The sequence below is a fragment of the Ipomoea triloba genome, chromosome 12 (assembly GCF_003576645.1).
Source record: "Ipomoea triloba cultivar NCNSP0323 chromosome 12, ASM357664v1".
Classification (NCBI taxonomy): Eukaryota; Viridiplantae; Streptophyta; class Magnoliopsida; order Solanales; family Convolvulaceae; genus Ipomoea; species Ipomoea triloba.
In genome coordinates, this window is record NC_044927.1 from 24,315,246 (window position 1) to 24,337,857 (window position 22,612).

At 33.5% G+C, this 22,612-nt stretch overlaps 2 protein-coding genes, 1 long non-coding RNA gene and 2 other non-coding genes across 6 annotated transcripts; 1 reads left to right on the plus strand and 4 right to left on the minus strand.

The window, feature by feature from the left end:
• Positions 1-1,943: 1,943 nt before the first annotated feature.
• On the minus strand, positions 1,944-2,363 carry LOC115999561 (pollen-specific leucine-rich repeat extensin-like protein 3). Its single transcript, XM_031239403.1, has one exon. It carries the CDS (start codon positions 2,361-2,363, stop codon positions 1,944-1,946), a length of 420 nt encoding a protein of 139 aa, XP_031095263.1.
• A 3,333-nt stretch (positions 2,364-5,696) lies between these two features.
• LOC116000331 lies at positions 5,697-6,926 on the plus strand. Its single transcript, XR_004094092.1, has 4 exons — positions 5,697-6,104; positions 6,232-6,305; positions 6,611-6,648; positions 6,738-6,926. It is a non-coding gene; the product is annotated as an uncharacterized LOC116000331 (long non-coding RNA).
• A 2,024-nt stretch (positions 6,927-8,950) lies between these two features.
• LOC115999860 (phosphoenolpyruvate carboxylase kinase 2-like) lies at positions 8,951-10,484 on the minus strand. 2 transcript variants are annotated; one of them, XM_031239799.1, is made up of 3 exons: positions 9,674-10,484; positions 9,473-9,505; positions 8,951-9,398 (listed from the first exon to the last, which is right to left on the minus strand). In XM_031239799.1, exons 1-3 carry the CDS (start codon positions 10,470-10,472, stop codon positions 9,352-9,354), a joined length of 879 nt encoding a protein of 292 aa, XP_031095659.1. In that variant the 5' UTR covers positions 10,473-10,484; the 3' UTR covers positions 8,951-9,351. The 2 variants fall into 2 exon arrangements, with proteins under 2 accessions (XP_031095659.1, XP_031095660.1); XM_031239800.1 differs by lacking the exon at positions 9,473-9,505.
• A 6,106-nt stretch (positions 10,485-16,590) lies between these two features.
• On the minus strand, positions 16,591-16,663 carry TRNAR-CCG. Its single transcript has one exon. It is a non-coding gene; the product is annotated as a tRNA-Arg (tRNA).
• Positions 16,664-19,195: 2,532 nt separating this feature from the next.
• On the minus strand, positions 19,196-19,268 carry TRNAR-CCG. The gene has a single exon. It is a non-coding gene; the product is annotated as a tRNA-Arg (tRNA).
• Between the last annotated feature and the right edge of the window lie 3,344 nt (positions 19,269-22,612).

Below are 22,612 nucleotides of genomic sequence, written 5' to 3' on the forward strand. Positions count from 1 at the left end.
TTTTTCTTTAATCATATTGAAAGTACAGTCATTATATGGTGGACCATGGTCTCAAAATGCCATCGTTTCATTAAGTAAAGAAATGCTTTTCATATATTTGAGTGCATATTGTCAAATGAAACTGTAACTATATCGAAATTATACTGTAATTGTGTTGAAAAGAAACTGAATAACAGTTTCACAAATTTGAGTGTATAATGTCGAATGAAACTGTAGTTATATCGAAAAGAAACTGTAGTTGTGTTGAAAGGTAATTGCTTAGTATATAAAATGAAACTAAATATGTTATACACACAGAGTTAACAGCGCTGAACATAACCGTTTATGCCATCATTAATCAAAACGATGTCATTTTGATGCATAAATTACCATGCATTGTGGACCGCTGTAAAATTTGCGATTGAAATGGGCTTGGACTGAGACCGAATGTAAGACTGATAGGAACCAATCCATTAGAGCCCATCAAACATTTTCTCATTTATTTATATTATTATATAAGAATAATAACAAGCACACAAAGACAAATAGAAACAGAAAATACCACTGTTGTTTTCATGATCTAACAAATCTATTTGAGAATACAGGCACTAAAGACTTAAGATGACGGAGGCGGTGAACACCACGACGGCGCCAGGGGCGTTCGCAGCGGAGCAGGGGGAGGTGGCCAACGCCGCGGCGGACTATAATGTTGAGGATTATTAGTCCGTGGAGTCGGAGGCGGCAGCGTTTCCCGATCGGATTGAATAATATTGACGACTCTGCTATCATCTATATTGGGATGGAGCTCTCTTGCACCCATCGTCAAATGAAGCGGCGGCATCACTTCATGAATCAATAATAACGCCATCATCAACCCTGCAAATTTGCCCATTATTCTTACTCGCTAATCTGAATTTGGCTATCAAAAACTCCGGGTATTTATGCATGATTATGGAGACAAGATTAACGCGCTTGTTGACTTTGAATGCTACTCATAATAATATAATATAGCCCGAGGTTTAACCCAATGGGGTAGCTCAGGTGACAAGTGAGCTCTCTTTGTGGGAAAGAATTTCGGGAGAATTCTAGTTTGATTTGCACAAGTGACAGATTTCCTCTGAGCAAACGTGGGTGTACCTAGACCAAAATATAGCCCAAGGTTTTGATTCTTGCATAAAGTTTGAAAGTTTAGATTTGAGTATGACGTACTCTGTTACAATGTAATATTTGTTTATTTAGTATAAAAGTATATAGTTTAGTAGTGAATTTTTTGAAATTAGATTTATTCCATTTATCTCTTCATGAGCTTGAGGACAAATCAATAATATTTTATTTGAAAAATTTAAATTAGAAAACGTGGGGAAGGCTATAATTTCCCCACCTTTTATGTATTTTGATGAAATCGAAAAATTTAAATTATAAAATATATATAATATAAAAGGTGGGGAGGCTATTACGTCTGCTAGTGCAAGGAAAGAACTCAAAGAAGTGATAAATTAGGTAAAATTGCACAAAATTTCAAATTTAATATCAAATTTACTAATTTAAAAAATTGTCACAAACACAAAATTTAGGTAAAGTTGCACAAAATTTTAATACGATTAACTTATAAATTCAAGCACATTACAATTTACAAATAGCGTAAGAATTTTTTATGCTCTCCTACAATAGATATATATAATCTAAGAATTGGGTTATGCTCTCCTACAATAGATATATATAATCTAAGAATTGGGCGGTGGTGAAAGCGGCGGAGGTGGTGAAAGCGGAGGCGGAGGTGGCGGAGGAGAAAACAACGGTGGTGAAAGCGGAGGCGGAGGTGGCGGAGGAGAAAACAACGATTAACTTATAAATTCAAGCACATTACAATTTACAAATAGCGTAAGAATTTTTTATGCTCTCCTACAATAGATATATATAATCTAAGAATTGGGTTATGCTCTCCTACAATAGATATATATAATCTAAGAATTGGGCGGTGGTGAAAGCGGCGGAGGTGGTGAAAGCGGAGGCGGAGGTGGCGGAGGAGAAAACAACGGTGGTGAAAGCGGAGGCGGAGGTGGCGGAGGAGAAAACAACGGTTGCGGTGGTGGAGGCGGCGGAGGGTGTTTTGGCGGAGGAGGAGCGAGAAAAGCGACGTGGCGAGGAACATTGGCCCGAGGAGGCGGTGGGTCCGGGTTTTTCCGATCAGTTTGATTGTTGGGCAGGATGAGTGTATGGAAGGGCATTAAAGAGGAGAAAGGGTGTTGTGTAGCTACATTGGAGAAGTGAAGTAGCATCATCAACAACACTGTTACCGTGAAATTCCCGTTGAGTGTTCTCATTCTTGGAATTCCGGTGTTGAGAGCACAACGTAAATGGATGGCCAGGAAAAATTTCTCCATATTTCGTTGACTCAATTCAAAACAAAATATCTTGAATGGATAAGAGTGTCCGGTTTTTTCACAATTTTTAAGAAAAAATGGAGTTATTTTTGAACAAATGCTAGGTGAAGTTTTCTTTTTTTTTTTCCTTGTAAAATCAAGACTTTTGTGGGTCTATTGAATTAGAGAAGGAAACAAAGTAATTTGAGAAGAAAACAAAACAGTTGTGTGTCGTTAATGGAAGTGCCCAGCTGAGCACGTTATGGTATGAGTTTCTACTCTTTTTTTTTTTTGTTTAGTTTTTTTTTTCTTTTTTTTTTCTTTCTCTTCCATCTTTTATTCTCTCNTTTTTTTTTTTTGTTTAGTTTTTTTTTTCTTTTTTTTTTCTTTCTCTTCCATCTTTTATTCTCTCTCTTATGTGTATCTGAAAGAAATCAATAAAAAATTCATACTATTGAGGTTGCTCTAAAGGCGAAATAGGTAGGCCCTCAACAATACGTACAACAGTTACCAATTAGGTTATTAAACCTCAAAATAGGGAGCATTGTATTAGGTGTAAGAACTCTAATCTAAATTCAAACTCTCAATGTTCAAACAAGAATTAAACTCCTATCTTATTAAAAACAATTAAGTGTTAAAGGTGGTAGTGGTTTGTTGGGCTATTTGGGACAATCAAAATCATATAGTGTGGAATAGCCAATTTAAGGATCCTGGGACCTTGCATGTTATAACATGCTCTGTTGTTTGTTACAACATGAAAGGATGCTCAGGAAATGGTTTCTGCGCAAAGTTCTTCTGGTAAGTCTGTGCATTCAGTGGAATGGTCCCCTACCCCTAGAAATTATCTTAAAATTAACATAGATAGTGCTATGGATTTTGAGAACCAGTGCATGGGTTTTGGGTGGGATATTCGAAATGAGGAGGGAGTTTGCACTGGGTAGTGACGCAGAAAGTTCAAGGGCTTTTCACGGTTCGTGAAGCATAGAGGATGGGGCTCGGGAGGTTCTGAGCTGGATTAAACGAATGGTGTGGCGAAGAGTGATCGTGAAAATGGACGCTCAGGTTGTGAATAGAGTGGTGGAACAAGGTGTGAACAATACCCCATTTGGTTCTCTCGTTCATGATATTCGCACTATTATGTAGTTGGAGTCTGTTACTTGTTGCGTTTGTGCCTCGTGGTGGTAATCTTCAAGCTATATGAACCTTTCGAATTAATATATTTAGGTTTGTTGGTTTAAAAAAAAAAAAGGAAAGAAAAAAAGAAAAGAAAAGAGAGATGCTTCTCATTTGTTAGAATAATAATGCCTAGAGGCAAAAAGCATTTATTTTGAGTTGGTTAGTCCGTAAAAGAAAATATTAGGCATATATATATATATATATATATAAACTTACTACATTCTACAATGAGTACGATGCACTCTAAAATGAGTGGTCTAATAGGTAGAGCATAATTTACAAATTTAATTTTTGTCAATATTATTTCAGTCAACTTATTGAATATCATTTTTCTTATCTTTAATATAAGATATAAGAAAGCTAGACGGAGAAAGAAACAAAAGAATATATCACTGCTATATGTTGTGGAAACTAAAGAATATAAAATAAGAGCATCCAGAAACAAAACAGGAGGAATCTTTTTTTTTTTTTAAAGAAAAGAAAACCATTCATTACTTAGCTAACATCAAAATACAAAGCTATCAAAATGAAGGGAGGAGGAAACAAAGATCACTCCATGCGATCTGACAAAGAACATAATTCACTGCTGGAAATCTGCGTTTTTCCGACCTATTTTCCGACCACCCAAAATGGTCACAAAAAGTGAATTTTTTTCATTTTTACGATGAAGAGTTAAAAGTGGTCGGAAATTCCGACCACCTTTACATGTCGGTCGGAAATACCGACCACTTAGTAAAGATGGTCGGAAATTTTTCCGGTATTTTAATCTTTTTAAACTCATATTGTTTCTAACCCCGTGGTGGTCGGAAGGTGGACGGTATTTCCGACCATCATTAAATGGTGGTCGGAAATCCTCTTTTAATTTAAATTTTTTTTTTTTGTTGTTGTTATTGTTGTGGTTCAATGATATGAAGGTCACATGATTTTTTTATCATTGATTATTTCATTTATAATCTTTTTTTTTCGATTACTAGTAAATAATATATCACCATTCTTGTTAAATAAGGTTGTGTTGCACTTTCTATGTAGATACATATGCTATAATTTCAACGTAACTCTTTAAAATCTTTATTCTTGTTAAAACTGTATAATTCTAGTTCTATTGAGTTTCATAATACTACATAATGTATTGTATATCATCGTGTATTATACTATGTATTATTTTATCACAGAATACAAACATTCATATGGTATCGGTAGTATAGGTTTTCTCATAACGTCCATTCCTAATGACTTTGCTAGTTTTTTGTTTGAGCGAACTATCTCTAACGCTGCTACAGTGTCTCCTACGGCGATAACCATGATTGCCCTTTAATTTCAACGACACATCACTTTGTTTCTAATCAAACTGACGTAATGAATTGTATATATCATCGTGTATTATTGCTTTTATACCATAATACAAAAAATTCATTATTATAACTTAAGAAAAGTTATTACTATATCATCCATAATTTATTAAATATGCTGGAGAAATATATTGTTACTATAAACCTTTTATATAGCATATTTAACAAATTGTGGGTGATATTGTAAATTGTGAGTGATATAGTATAAATTTTTGTTAAGTTAGAATAAAAATTTTAATGAGTTGAAGTTATTATATTTTTTTATAGCAATTATAAATTTTGAAAAAAAAGCACTGTTATTTTTTTTAGTACTACTGGCTATATTACAATGTAGTATTTGTCTAGATATGCAGCTATGGCTTGACCACCATGTCTTTATAGCAATTATAAATTTTGAAAAAAAACATTGTCATTGATCATATTAGTATATAATTATAATAATAATTTTATTGATAATAACAATGTAGTAAAGAGATTTTCCAAAGATTGTACATATGTCAAATGACCGACTCAACAATTTCATCATATTTTCTATTATCTTAGGCAATTCTAACAAATAGCAAACATATAGTTGCACCATCTCCATGACGCTTAGTTATAAGAACTACATTGAAAATACACATGAAATAATACATTTCACTACATCAATGGAGTGCATATTATTCTATAATAATGCAAAATGATTAATTATTACTATGTATATTTTATTATAATTAGTCAAAGTTTTTAATTTGCATAATTTGTACTTATAGACTACATTACACTTAGATAACTATATAAAAGACTTAAAGTATACACTCAACCAATTAAACTCTACTATATTTTAGACCCAAAAAATTAAAAAATAAAAATAAATGGCGCCATACCAAATTTTTACCCCAAAATTTCAGTATGTGGCGCCTTCTCTCTTAATCCCTTCTCCCTCCTTCAGAGTTCAGAGTTCAGTCCTCCCTCCTTAACAACGCAGCTCCAGAGCCGATAACCATTTTCCACAGCAATTTCTTCTCTCTCAAATGAGAGTTCACCGCCAAAGCTTTTTCTCTCTATCTACCGGCAAGTGCGAGGCCATCTATCGGCATGGGACCATGGATCTAGAAGAACCGTCAGTGGCAAAAGACTCCATAGATCTACGAGAATCACCATCTGCGATCATCTACCAGCGATTTGCGTGAAACCATAGATCTACGATTTTTTTTTCCGATTTTCTTTGGGTTTTAAGTAAATGAGCTTAAGTTTGGTATGTGTTTAGTTTATTTTTATATAATCTGTTGAAATTTTGGTTTAGTATCTCTTCTCATTTTTGGTCTATTTTTGTGTTTTTTTTCTAGATAATAATTTTTAATTGTTCTGATTTTTTCTTCCAGGACAATGGTTTCGCATCTCTGTTTTTTTTTTTTTTTTTTTCATCTGGAGACCTTAAGAAAAGCTAGAGCAAGAGGTAGATTGTACATCTCTGTTTTTTTTCAATGCACTTTTTGGCATCTTTATAATAATATGCATTCTGAATATTGTTTCTGCAAAAATTTATTCCCCCAATTAACTGTCATACCTTCTGTCATTACAATGTTTTTACACTAGCAGCAAAACTGATAAGCAACATGATCCTATTCCCATTTTGTATAGATTAACAACTGGCTTTGTTATGTACATTTCATTCCATAGTTGTAGCCTTTGCTGTCCTAAATCTGGACCACAAGTCTTTCTGGAATAGTTTTCTTTAGTAATAATATGCAATGGTTGCAGGATATTGAAGATGTGAAATCCAAACTTGAGAAAGAAAGGTAAGAAGAAATTCTGATTGCTATCAAATTAGGGTATCATTTGTCATACTGCAATCTCTGATTGCTACTTTATGTGTGTGTTCTCTTAGGCAAAACTTTTTCAAGACACTCCAATAGCTCAAAAGAGGTATGCGTCTTCACAAGGATTAATTGCACTTGATGGACTTCATGTGGAGCATTCCAATTTTATCTTCTAGTTTGAATATATTCTGCTTGCTTACATGCAGTGTGAGAACTTACTGAAGCATTCCAATGTTATTGAGTAGTACATTTCTTAACATTTAGTGGTGTAAATCGCACGGCCGTACGTAAGGACGTGGCCACACCTGAACATAACCCTATATATATATATATATATATATATATATAGTCATGATTAGGTGTGGCATGGTCATTAGGTGTGGCCGTGCGGCCTATTTTCAGCCATTAGATCATATCAACTCATCAAATCAACGCGAAATATATATGTTACAGAACACACCATTCTAAGTACTAAAACGCCAGAAGACCGATAAAATACACCATTCCACACAATATACCAAATGCACCTATTCACTTAAAATTTATCAATATACTTAATAAAACACATCATTCTACGTATTAAAATGTACCACAACGTGTCTCATGTCAGATTATAAACATGCACTATTACACTTATTAGAAAACATGTGTTAAAATACACATTATTCAACGTATTAAAATGCACCAGGGGACGGATTAAAACACATCATTTCACAGCACACTTATTAGAAACACGTGTTAAAATACACACCATTCAATGTATTAAAATACTCCAAACGACGTATTAAAACACATCATTCCACAACATAATTACACATCATTCTACGTATGAAAATGCACCAGCGGATAGATTAAAACATATCATTCCACAACACAGTTAATGCATCAACATACGTAATAAAACACACCACAGCATGTACTAAAATGCACCATTCTAATTCATGTAATATAAATCCTAAAATTACTATAATAACTCCACTTAAACATACGCGAATTTCAGTAGGATTAATGAAATTGGATGGTGCAGATTAGACCGCATGACCGCACCGAAGCTCGCCGCCGTATTTGAATGAAGTCTATCTTATAATTCTAATTGACCAAAAATTATAAGTAATCTAATAAATTTAAGCCAAAAAGGTTAATAAATAGTTATAAAGAGGATTCAACTTGAAACCAACAAAATGTATTCTAACCATATTAAAGATGCCATTGACTGCTGAATTTTAAGTCAAAAGTTAAAATTCAGTGAGTGTATAAAATATGCTTTTACCATTTTCTAATTTTTTTTAAGCAAATTAATTATAGTTTCTAGAAAACAGAGAAGCAAAGAATAATTAAAGATAGATAGCTTATCAGAAGTTAGACACGGCACGTGATTTACTCCTACTGGGACTACTATGAAATTGGACCAAGTTTCAACCGTCCACGTGGTTCACTCAATATGTTGGCTCACCTGATATGCTACTCCACTGATAACATTTTTATACAGCATTTGATATCGATTGGATCCAAGTTGTATTATACCCCTAAAATTTGATTCTTATCTGAAACTATAAAATTTTATAATATAGTACAAAATAATACTCTAGTTTCGATCTAAGGTCTCCTCAAGTTCATAGAGTTTAACTGCTACTTTAAATAAGAGCTCTTTAATATTTATAATGCACTAATTAAGATGTACATCTTTGTCTGCCAACTTAGTTAAATTGATATGTTAACTTACAAGTTCAATTAACTCTTAGAGAGAGTGATCTATTGATTTTTATTTTTTTTTATTTGAGCTTATCACCTCTTGGCATCTTAGACTTTCAGACTGACCTTATTGTAATCATTTCCCGGTTAGAATCACAAGACAATATTTACATTGCACACTATTCAAAAATATAAAAACTGTAAAATTCTCTAGCCACTTAAAACATTCTTAATTTTCTTGGGGATCGGTATAAGTATAATCCAGAAGGATATGCTACGATTGTCTTTATAGCTGGGGATTCTTATACCAACCCAACTCAAAATAGCCAGAATTTAGGCATCTGTCCTTCAATATACAAATGATATGTTAGTTGAACGTCACAACTTAAATGTGAAAGAACTTATCAACACTACTCACTTTTTCCACTTTCCGACTTCAATTCAATTTGTAGGACAAGCTAAGATTGCATTATTCTCAGCTTATATATTCCACACATGCACCAAACTAAAGTATCTGCTTTAAACTTTAATTATTCCGCGCAAACACAATATATCACATCAACAGACTATATGAGATTATGCTGGAAAATTTGTAAAGGAAAATATATATTCATTTAAACATTTCCACACAATATATTTGATTTGCAAAACCGGCCAGGATAATACATGGCAGCAACTGCAGAAAGTGATCCTTAATCTGTGGGCACTTTCCTCAACCTAGGATTCTTAATCAAACCAAAAACATAGGAGAAAACCCATGGCTTGATTGATGTATTGCCCAAATTACTATAGGGCCAAGAAAGAGCCTTTTTAAGTCTACAAAATAGGGCATACTTGCATCTTTACATCACATATTGTTACAACCATCTTTTGATAGGTTATTGAGAGCACATCTCCTGATTTACATAAAACTATCGGAGTTAAAAGTGCAATCTTATTCTGTATATAGTTGTAATCTTGCATGTAGTCCTTTCTTTCAAGTGAGCTAGATCAATCAAGGGAGTTGGTTTCTCCTCCACTAAGAACCCATGGATGCCCTGCATATACCAAATGAAGTTGAGAATCCAAAACAAATAAATTGAAAAATATCATAAAAACACGCAATTATTACTTGAAGTGTGCATCGAAACACCCGCCTTGTGACCTAAATTGACAAACAATCAAAAAAAGTAAACCAGTATACAATATTCATAATTTACAGTCTTAAATCAAGAAGACTAATATGCCGCTGTTGGGGTGGGACGAGATCAGATTGAAATAAAAAGAGAAAGAAATGAGAATTTTTATGTTGAAAAAATTAAGAATAACTTACTTAGTACTTGTTCTGCTGAAAATCGTCGAGAAGGGTCCTTGCACATCATCTTCCTGAGCAGATCTTTAGCTTCCGGCGAAACCGACCGGAAAATCCTGGTCGGAAACCTCAAATTCGCTCTGAGAACGGCTTCAAACGTCTCCGCCGGAGTCTCCCCGTAGAACGGCGGAACGCCGGCGAGCATTATGTACAGAATCACCCCGGCACTCCACACGTCCACCTTCTCACAATACTCTCTACCCATCAAAACCTCCGGCGCCACATAGTTCGGCGTCCCCACCACCCCACTCATCCCCACATTCCCCTCCTCGACCTCGTACACTCCGAACCACTCGGCCGACCCGAAATCCGCGAGCTTAACCCCCCCGCGAGAATCGAACAAAACGTTGTCCGGTTTTATGTCCCGGTGGGCGATCCCTGCCACGTGGCAGCTCCGGACGGCCGACATGAGCTGCCGGAAAATGACGGCTGCGGACGGCTCCGACAGCGGGCCCCGCGACGACACCCGCTCGTAGAGGTCGCCGCCGCCGCAGAGGTCGGTGATGATGTGGAGGTAACCGTCGCCCTCGTACACTTCGAGGAGGTTAAGGATGTTTGGGCTCCCGGCGAGGAGTTGGAGGATCTTGGGCTCTTTGTCTAAGCACTCGCGGTCGGTGGGGTCCAGCAAGAGATTCTTGTCGATGGTTTTGCAGGCGAAAGATTCTCCGGTGGCCGGCGAGAAGCAGCGGTAGACGGTGCCGAATCTACCACGCCCGAGTTCTTCGCACAACTGGTACTCCTTTTTCAAGCACTCGAACATGTTTTGTTGAGAAATATGGTTTGTGTGAGTAAATCTCCTATGGGTTTTTATTTATAGTCCAAAGAGTATGTTAGAAGAAAAGTATAATACCCAAAATATTCTATGATATAGTGACTCATCAAAACAAATATAGTTAAAAAATTAATAATATAATAGGCGGAAATGTTTACCATAAAGATCAATGCGGTAAAATATTTTTTACAGTCAGATATAGAAACAAATATACTTTTGATTTATCCAAAAGTCCACAACCACTATCTTATATTTCTAGTCTGTTAACAAAAAAATAATTCAAAATTTGACTCTTTTTCGGAAAAAATCGTAAAAAACTGTTGACATGACACACTATTGCAATAATTGAACTTTAGCACCCTTCAAAAAACAAAGGAATCGGTAGTTCGTTTACCAACTATCTCAAAGTGTTGTGTTAGGTGTAATTTAATTTAGCAAATTCGAAAAAAAAATTCTAAATTTTAATAATTGATTGGTTTGTAATTTTTTTTCATTAAAACTATGTATTGGAAATTTGGAATTTTAATCAATAATAGATATTTTTAAATTTTAATACAATAAATCTATATCAATTACAACAATAAAAAAAGAATCTGATCGGCAGATATCAAAAAGTTTATATATATTATATATTCAAAAAAATAATGCATTAGCATAATATATAAATGTAGTACGTGTACGAACTTAATTAGTTTACATAACATAATTTCTATTTTTTTTGTTATATAGATATGTAATAATAATGTATGAACATGATTGACATTAGTAACGTTATAAAGTGATGAAGTAAGAGAAAGTGATGTATGTTAGTTTATTGTAAGTATAAATTTCGCAAATTATACTGTGGACCATGGTCATGACTGATATTACAATTGTATTGAACGAATACTGCAATTGTGTTGAACTGATACTGTAGTTATGTTGAAAGGGAACTACAGTTGCGCGAATAGAGGTCATTTCATCTGCTCAACACAACTGCAGTATCTGTTCAATACAACTGCAGTTTCAGACGGATAAAACGACCTCTGTTTTGCGCAACTGCAGCTTCCTTTCAACACAACTGCAGTATCAGTTCAACACAACTTTAGTATCCATTCAACACAACTGCAGTATCAACCATGATGCATGGTCCACGGTATAACTACTGTATAAATTTGTCATACACATTAGTATCTATATCTCTTATCATGTGTAATAAAAAAATAAATGATAAAAAATTCAAATTTGTACATAATACTGTAAGAATGTCTAAATAACATAACACAAATTAAACCTAACATTTTTTCCTAAACTTTTTAGTTTGCACATGCTTCGAGAGACATTATATTTGTGCCAATCAACATTATACATTTTTTTTTGGTTTTCAGAAAAAAAAAACATTATACATTTTTTCAATAATATTATAGAACTATTATAGAACTATATTGTTTAATTTGTTTAGGTTAAGTCTATATGTCAAAGTGTAATTAAAAATGATTATAATCTGTAAATTATGATGAATGATTTCCAAGGCGGTGGGTTGTCGTTTCTTTTAAGGTAGAAAAAGTCAAATTGTTTTACTAATTTCTTGGTCATGAGAGCAGTTTGGGTCACTCTCCGATGTTTATGGGTATTTGTTGAGTACGTGCGTGTAATTATAGGTCATGTCTTTGACAACGACGATGATTATAAATTAATGATGGTTTATTTGGATTGTTGTATGACTAGCAGGTTAAAACTTGGATGGTTGGCAACCGATATATGTATAAAAGAATTGAGTATTATAGTTTGAAATTATATTCTTTATTTTTTTTAATATAGTGGCCAATCGTTGATTGTTAGGAATCTTTATTCTTAGTTTTTTTTTTTTTTTAAAAGGAATCTTTATTATTTTAATTTTTTTAAATTTATGTTTAATTAGTGAACTGTGAAGAGATATAAAATATTTTAGTGAGTTTTAGAGCATTACCATTGAAATTGTTTCCTGGGTGTTTAAAGGATATATATGCTGATTTTTTTTTTATAAAAAGGATATATATGCTACTTAATGGTTTTTGTCAAGAGTATTAAAATAATAATAATAATAATAATAATAATAAATAAAAATAACGGAACATGTCAAGCATAAGTGTGATTTATGTGTGTAACAGACGCGTCAGGATAATCACCAACCGGTAACCACTTTTAAAATTTAATTTGTTTCCTCTCTTTGTCAAACTTTATTTTTTGTTAATAAAAACTTAAAAAGAAAAAAGAAAAAAAAAACCATTGAATTTGCTCTTAGACATTTTCAACTTGCATATATACTTTATAGCTATGGAATCTTGCTCCTGTATGTGATCCGACTTTGGAAGAATCTTGAGGTGTACCATATTCACTATGTTCAAGTTAGTAATATTTTATTACTTACAATTGAAAGACTAAAAATGGTCTTGCTTTTTTTTTGTTTTTGTTTTTTGTTTTTTGTTTTTTGTTTTGTTTTGTTTTTTTTTTTGTTTTTTTTTTTTTTTGTTTGTGTGTGTGTGTTTTTGATTAGGGCATTAGAGAGCAAAGTATTGCTTACATATTTGCATGAGATATTTCATTTTTAGTTTTCAAAATCTATCATACTATAGAATTTAGAGATTTTCTGTGAAATCTTATACAGTTATACTATTGTACTTATTTATAGTAAAGTTAAATAATACAATTTTCCTTCCTCATTTTACCTTATAATATTCTCTTAACATGATAATCAAATTCCTTTTATTCATCGGCTACTATGCATTAGCCAACTCTATTCAGTAAAAAATTGGATATATTTATTAAGCAAATATAAAAGAACAAACTAATATTATTGCCACATAAGAAGGTAAATTGAAGAAGATAATTTAACATTACTCAAGTAAATTATATCAAACAAATATATAGTTTCTTTTTGTCACAAAAGCGGTGATCGAGTAAGTAAAATATGACTTTTGTATCTAAAAATCACAAATCTCTAATGTACATCATCATGTACTAATTGTGGCTTTATCTTGTCACCCAAACATAACATATAATTTTTCAAAAGCGTTTTTTTTTTTTTTTTTTTGGAGGGGGTGGTTAACGAAGAGTATTCTACGTATTTTAAATTTGTATAAAATTTCCATTGCTTAATTGTTTGTACGAGGATTCACAGGACACAGAATCGTATCATATGCGTTTGTCTGTTGACCTAGAGGTAGACGGAGCATCAAGTATCCCTTTGGTAGTTTGGTCATTGGTGACTGCCGTACTATTTTTATTCTACATGATAGATAGCAAATGCTTCTTTTTTCTTTTGGAAAAAAATTTATTGCACACAAACTGCATGAATGCTATTTGACTTTGCAATTTTTATTTTTATTTTAAAAACTATTAATTGCAAATAAATAAATAAAGTAATGACATCTATCTGTAATTTTTAATATATTATGTAACTAGATGAAAATATATGAACTATTTTTTATTAACATATGAATTGACTAGTCACACTATGAATTACAGAGTAATTAAATTGAACAACCTCGAAGCATCCAACATTTGTTACTAAGCATTTCCTTTTAATTTCAACAAAAAATACACTCCTAAGTTCTCATAACTAATTAATTCAAACTGAGAAAGTCAATAAATAACTCCTACAAAGAATTAAACTTAGAACTTTGTATCTATCAAATATCAAGCAAATCGCACTACAATTCAGCTAAAGTTATATGCCCACTAAGAATTTCCAGGTTTCCTTTAGTTTATGCTAACAAGTGGGGGTGATAGTACCGAACCAACGTGATCGATGTTGTTGGTCCAATTAATAATCTCACCTGATATGATTTAAATATAAGTTTGGCCTAACATGCATTATAAAACACGTAAAACCAGATTCCACCTTCCAGTCTTCCACGCAGCTAGGCACAATCTATCCTGTTTAATTTCTGACGTTAATACAGTGGGTGGAGTGGAATTGCAGCCCATAGTATTTCCGGGAGGCAAATTATGGTACACATAGTGCTATATACATTATTCGTATACTAAATATGCATTATACAAAATAATGTACTTTCAATACTCAAATAATGTATTTTTATGAATACAATGTACATTTTTAATATACTAAAAGTGCACTATTTGTGTATTGATTTTACATTATTTAATAGTATGATCCACACAGCTATGTGGACCATAATCTATACAATAATGATTGATTTCAGGGTTTCATCAACTATATGTTAAAAAAACACTTTCGTCCCAATCTTGAAAGTTGTCATTTACCCTTAAGCTTATTTTGTAGCATTGATGAAGAAAGTAAATCATAGAATGTGACTTCAACGATTTAAAAGTTTTTTAAAGTGCTTGTACACTGGTACTCACAACAGGACAATTCCTTAATAAGAATCGAACACTACACTGAGCAGACCACAAAAATTAAACCATTTGTTTATTATAAAGGATGTATGTCTTGAGTGTATATCCAACAATTATTGAGATTCATGGAGCATGAAGTTTGTGTACCTATAATCATTAATATTCCGTCCAAAAAACTAGAGACTGGTGACACATGATCATGCCACATGGGATTTCGGTATAGAAAGAGAGGAATGTTTCTTTTGAAAGAGATGTTCCAACTAGAAACCTGAATGGCAGTTTGTGCTTTTCAATGTTATCTACTTAAGCCATTTAGCATTACTTCATGGTTCTGTTTGTTCAGGTTGTCTTTTTCTCATTTGGCTCAATCATAGTACCGTAGAAGATGAGAGAATACCTTGAATGAACACTAAAAATTTCTCTTTCCCATTCTATAAATGACATCATAGAGAAGAAAATAAGAAATCCCATACCTGGAGGCTGGCTACCATGCAGAAACATCAAACATCATTGTCCCCAATTAACTACAAAAAAAGAACAAAAATATGAACTTCAATGACTTAGCTTCTAAACATCCTGCATCTAAACAGATCTTTGATAACCCACTGCTAAAAAAGAAAATGAAAGGAGTTAAACAGATCTTTGATAATCTTACATGCTTACATTTCAAAAACAGTTTACAGATAAGTATTTGGTCCTTTAAGCCCATTGAGTTGATTGCCTAACAAAGCCTCCGTTCAGGTGCCTCCACAACTACTACCAAAGAAACCATAAACAAACTTCATTAACCAACAAGTACGCAATGATTCACTTGGCCATAGTTTTATAAAATGTTCCAACAAAAGTAAGAACATCTCAATCTATTTCTTCCCAATTCTCTTGGCGAAAAAATTGAATTACTAAGCAATTGAACCACCTGTTTTTTGTACTTAAGTCATATTTAATATTTCTAGTTTTCTGTCCTGGTTTGCTTCCACAATCCATCCATCAACCTGCAATGAAACAGAAAGTAGAAATTCGTTCTATATTGCATATTAAACCATTTAATACAACCAATCCAAACACGTTGTACTCGGCATCAACAGATAAACCTGAACTCCTAGAACAATAATGCACAATTATAGAAGAGGAGAAATACTGCTACAGATCACTTCAAGTTGACATACAAACAAACATTAACATAAAATTGGGGGAGAAAACAGACACAAGCGAAAAATCAACTTAATGTATTTCATTCAATTAGGAGTACCTCACAGAGCTGTTTGGCATAGTTGGAGACGTCATCTGAGATTATAACAATCATGTGGTTATAGTATATCGAATTGACTTGCCATTTGCCAAGCACTCAGATACCACGCAGGAATTCTTCATCGCCACCGTAGAGAAGCGTGAGGTAAGCTTCTTCTGGAGATTGAAACTTGGAAGCTCAAAAAATGCGATCAATAATATCACATGATGGTGCAAATAGGCACAGACAAACAATCTATAATCTCCAATTCACAGAATTCATTGTAGCAAGCAACATATTTCTCTAGAAAAGAAAACTTTGATTTACATTTTGCCGGAATATTTTGATTCTTTGAAAATTGAAATGAAGGGTATTTATATGAAGCTTTAATTTTCTGTTGTGAACATATTTATAATGGGCTACCCAACACATAAAGCCCATTTATTCATCTCTAAGCTTATATCATAACGGGAACGATATATTTTGGGCCCTGGGTAATGGGATAGAGAATGCACCAAAAGTTAAAAAGGAATGAGAATTCGTTCACGGTGGGACTCGAACCCACAATCTCCCGCTCCGGAGGCGAGCGCCTTATCCATTAGGCCACGCGAACTATTCATTTATTATAAAGGATGCATGTCTTGAGTGCATATCCAACAACTATTGAGATTCATGGAACATGAAGTTTGTGTACCTATAATAATCATTAATATTCGGTCCAAAAAAGTAGTGACTGGTGACACATGATCATGCCACATGGGATTTCGGTATAGAAAGAGGAATGTTTCTTTTGAAAGAGATGTTCCAACTGGAAACCTGAATGGCAGTTTGTGCTTTTCAATGTTATCTACTTAAGCCATTTAACATTTCTTCATGGTTGTGCATGTTTGTTCAGATTGTCTGTTTCTCATTTGGCTCAATCATATTACCGTAGAAGATGAGAGAATACCTTGAATGAACACTAAAAATTTCTCTTTCCTATTCTATAAATGACATCATAGAGAAGAAAATAAGAAATCCCATACCTGGACCATGATACCGTGCAGAAACATCAAACATCATTATCCCTGATTAACTACAAAAAAGAACAAAATATGAACTTCAATGACTTCTTGCACGTGGAACTGTGGAAGTTATTCAAATGTAAATCTGTGATTTTAAGAATCCTTAGCAGAATCAGTATCATGATCCTAAAAGTTGATGACAAGTACCTATTGATTGGCGTCGATGGTAGAAGCTTGAACTGAAGAATATGCGAGGAATCCTCCTGCTTGCTAGCTCTGAACTTGTAGCACAAATGTCTGATATGATCACACAGTGACTTAGTCTCCAATCCAGTCAAAAACCTTCTTTCATCTAGAGAATATAATTACGTTATTGGCTAGAACTAAGGATTGGCAATATCTTACCTGCAGAAATGAACAATAGTAGCTGAAAAGTACAAGAAAAAGTCTTTGTCTCTAGGATTTTCGCCCGTTCCAGTTCCTGGTAGCTCTTGCCTGTTGCAGCCAAAGAATTTAGATTAGAGCTAATTATGAGCTAAATCCATAGTCAGAAAACGTAACAAAAAGATTCCAGCTAGAATAAACAATTACAGTACGTCATTTCTGCAAAACAGCCTGCCTACACAGACACAGGTGGAAGAATCCTTCAAACAAAAATTTTATCTTGTTAGAAAGCTTGTAAAGGCCAGCATCTGCATTGTACAGAGTGGAAAGTCATTCCATTTTAGGAACTGGTCTAGAATTTATGACATTATGAATTTCTGAGGCACATTTGATTCAAAAGCATGCACATTACGAAATCCTACATACTAGGAATTGAAAAAACCTTGGTCACCTGTGAGAAACATCAAACATACATGAGAAGTTCTTTCACGAGATAGCTTTCAATTTTAAAACTATAAATACCTAATACTCCATACATGATAACAAAGCACTCCCGGGGGAACAATTATTGTCAGACTAGTATTTTAGGAGCATGTCATTTTGTGATGCACTCGAGACAATCTGAAATTTTCCATACCAATAAAAGAATTGACATGATGGAAATCGCATAAGCTTTACATAAAGGTGACTGATGACAATGAGGGAAAGGATCATATCCTAGCGAATAGCAAACTGGAAAGAGTGAGAATACAGTTAAACAATATAAAAATATGACATACCTCTGGTGTAAAAATTCAAAATATTAAACTTGTTCATCATATCATTTTAAACATATAATGATGGCTCAACAAGACAACAACCATTACTCCAGAATTCAGTTTTTAGAATCTTTTAAGTTTGCACAAAACATCCTGCGTCTAAACAGACCTTTGATAACCCACTGCTAAAAAGAAAATGAAAGGAGTTCAATAACCTAGTTCCTCAGACCATAGTATCTGGTACCAACTTAGGAGTTGGGATAAATTCTTTCTAACTGCAAATGTTGGGTATTCACATACAAAGAGACATGCAGTGGCATAGTGACAAGGAAATTCGTTCTATATTGCGTATCAAACCATTTAATGCACAATTATAGAAGAGAGAAATACTGCTACAGATCACTTCAAGTTGACATACAAACAAAAATTAACATAAAATTGGGGGAGAAAACAGACACAAGCGAAAAATCAACTTAATTTATTTCATTCAATTAGGAGTACCTCACGGAGCTGTTTGGCATAGTTGGAGACCTCATCTGAGATGAGATTATAACAATCATGTGGTTATAGTATAGCGAATTGACTTGCCATTTGCCAAGCACTCAGATACCGAGCAGGAATTCATCGCCATTGAAACTCGGAAGCTCCGAAAACGCGATCAATAATATCACATGATGGCGCAAATAGGCACAGCCAAAAAATCCATAATCTCCAATTCACAGAATTCATTGTAGCAAGCAAACAGATTTCTCTAGAAAACAAAACTTTGATTTACATTTTGCCGGAATATTTTGAATTGTTTGGAAATTGAAATGAAGGGTATTTATATGCAGCTTTAATTTTCTGTTGTGAACATATTTACAATGGGCTACCCAATACATGAAGCCCATTTGTTCATTTTAAGCTTATATCAGAACGGGAACTATATGTTTTGGGCTCTAGGTAATGGGATAGAGAATTCGCCAAATTTAAATAAATTTGAAATAAAAATAAGAAAATCGTTCACGGTGGGACTCGAACCCACAATCTCCCGCTCCGGAGGCGAGCGCCTTATCCATTAGGCCACGCGAACTTGTTGCTTAAATTGATCAATATAATTTACTTAACGTTTTGATAAACTTTATACTATTAATATATGCAACTGTGTATATTGCTAAGAGTTTAGTTTGTCAAGACTATTTTAATTTAATTTGGTAAACATGTGAATTTGATTCAATCACTATCAAGTCAAACTCAAATGATCCAGGTAAAAAATTAAAGTCTAATTGAGTTTCTTAAAGTTTAATATATGTTTTCTATAACATTAAACTTTTAACTAATATAATTATATTTATAGAATAATCATATTCAAGTGAAATATTGAATTTTATTAAGATATTAGTTATAAATATGCATGTTCAATATATAATTGAAAAATGTATAATAATTAAAAAAATATTAAAAATTATATTGTGAAATAGTGATGATTACTTGCTTAGCTAGTAAAGAGGTGACTAAGGCTCGTAGGAGATTCTTTGTCGAGGAATGCAAATGTGAGTTGGCACAACGATGGGAAGTGAGAATCAATTAACCACAATTTTAAAGACCAAAACAGAACAATTGATACGTTAACAAAACAAACAATTATGCATGAGAGACGCCTAAGATGACTCGATAAAAATTAAACCGTGTGTCTATGATGAGAACGAATATAGAAGAAGAGCTAGTAGTTGCTAGGAATGTGTCTATTTCCAAAACAAAAAAGAGCCACATGCCATATATATGTATCTATTGACGGATAGTCATAGTTATTAAAAATGATCATGATAACGATAATGATAATGATAACAATAATGACAATCACAGCCACCACCACAACAACAATATTACTTTACTTTACTGAATAAATTAAAACATGATTTAATAACACTTTTCATCTGCCTAAAGAAATTGATTGGAACTTTTTACAGTAAAAAAAACCAATTACGTTAGGATTAATATTTGATGCACCGCCGGTGTATAAATGCTATACACCGGCGGTGAAGGAGAGAATGCCACATCATTAAAAAACAAAGTCAATATTAATCGAGTCCTTTTTTGCAAAAGATCTAAGATTTGTATTTTATTAGGAAACTCTTTTCTTTCTAAGTGATGAGTGTAGTTTTCGCGGTGGATGGAAAGAAATAGATGTTAAAACGGGAAGAAGTTCCCGAGTATCGTTCTCAAAGGATGGCAAGGAGGGAATTCAAGCGGTAAGGGGATTAAGCACAAGAGTGTTTAGTGTTTGAAAGCTAACCCAAACATAGTAAGAAAGGTGCATGAAACGTAATGAAAACAAGGAACAACAATAGAGACAATCAATTGGAAATGAGGATTTGGATCTTGCAACTCATATAGGTATCCTTGATTTCCTAAGATATTAGGCTAGCAACACTTAGATAATGACCAACACCACCGCCACTCTCGTGGTCAATGGATTCACTCCTTAGACCGTAATGTCATCCTTGTGATCACTAGGCTAGGAGAGGCATTTCGTCAAACACGTTATGTGCCTCTTATCTTCCACTTCTCCCTTTTCTCAAAGGTGAGAGGGAAATGTGCTAGGCTAGGCTAAGGAGTAACTCTACTCTCGTAGATGAGACTCCTTTTCCAAACACCTCTCATATAGGTTGATCACCCCTACACAAGAGTCAAAGAAGATCACCATTCGCACAATCAAACTCATAATCAAAGCAATTGCAAAACCTAATTGATCAATTCAAAGCTCAAGAATATCCATACAACATTGCTCAATCCAAATCCACAAAGATCTATCTAATCATACTTGGAATTGAAATAGCAAAAGGTAAAAGTAATGACAAGAAATTAAAAGGAAGACTTAGCTAGGAATTGAACTTTGAATTTGAACTTGAACTTGAAATTGAACTTTAATCTTGAACTTGAATGTAGATCACAATCTTGCACCAATGGAATTCTTCTCTAATTCTAATCTAAACTAAGAATTGCAATGTGGAGTGATTTGGGAGAGTTCTCTCTAGGCTAATCCTAGAGAGAGAAAGTCTAAAATGATCTAAAACTGAAGTGTGATGGATCCCCTGCAAATTGGCTCAGTTCCCCTTTTAAATCTCGCCCAACTGCTGAATTTTCCGCGATGGACGCACGGCTGGACGCGCGTCCAGCGTGCCTTTTGCTGCACAGACTCCAAACTTCAGCGGGCTGAAAGTTGGACGCGGGCGTCCACCTCGCGTCCGCTGCGCGTCCACAGCAGACCTCTGTTCTGCTGTCAAACTTCTGCAAGCGAAATTTCGGACGCAGGGGCGGACGCATGGGTGGACGCGCGTCCACTGCAGTCTTGGCCTAATTTTGCTCCAACTTTGGTTCGTTCTTCACTTATCTGAAATATTGTCATTTCCTGCCCTTTTTGCACATCTTTTACCTACAAAACAATTAGCCAAGCGTGGAACGGGCTCTAATAGCAATGTCAATCATTCTAACGCAATAAAGGGACAAATCAATCACAAAAGTAACGAATTGTGCACTAGACGATCCGATAATGACCTTATAAAGATGGCATCTTTTGCACTTATCACTAAGCATCAAAATATATTCCTTTCCTAAACATATTTATTACTTAAATAATTACATACAGTATTATCCATCCTCCCCCCTCACGCAGTCATGCTCCAAAAAAAAAAAAAAAACAATACAACTTAAATAATTACATACAGTATTATCCCCCCTCCCCCCCTCACGCAGTCATGCTCCAACAAAAACAATACAGTATTATTATTTGTTTATTAATAGTATAATTAAATATTTTACGAAATATACACGGGCATTATTAAATACATAATCATAATTAAATTCATAATTATATTATGTAAAATATTTAATTATATTATGAATTATTAAAATATTTTATTTAATTATATTATGTAAAATATTTTTGTTAAACAAAAATTCATAATATAATTAAATATTTTACTAAACAAAGTCGTCAGTAACATTTATCAATTAATTTTAATTGTGATTGTTGATTTATTAATAATATAATAAATAAATAAAATTATCCGTGAATCGCACGGGTAATTGGACAATTATTTGTTCTAATTCAAGCAAAGAAAACATCAGAAAACATAATCAATCCAACCAATTTCATCAATTGCGCTACATAATATTCGATGCTATAATTTATCTAATTGTATATCGATCCAAATATTCTTAAAATACTAGTATAATTAAAAATTGTACTAAACAAAGTCATCATTTATTAATTATCAGTTGATTTTAATGTGATTATGTATTTATTAATAATATAATTAAATATTTTACTAAACATATTTGATTATATAATAATATGATTAAATATTTCACTAAACAGCCTTGTCGTTTATAGTTATAAAAGAATTTTAATTATAGTTGTTGATTTATTAATAA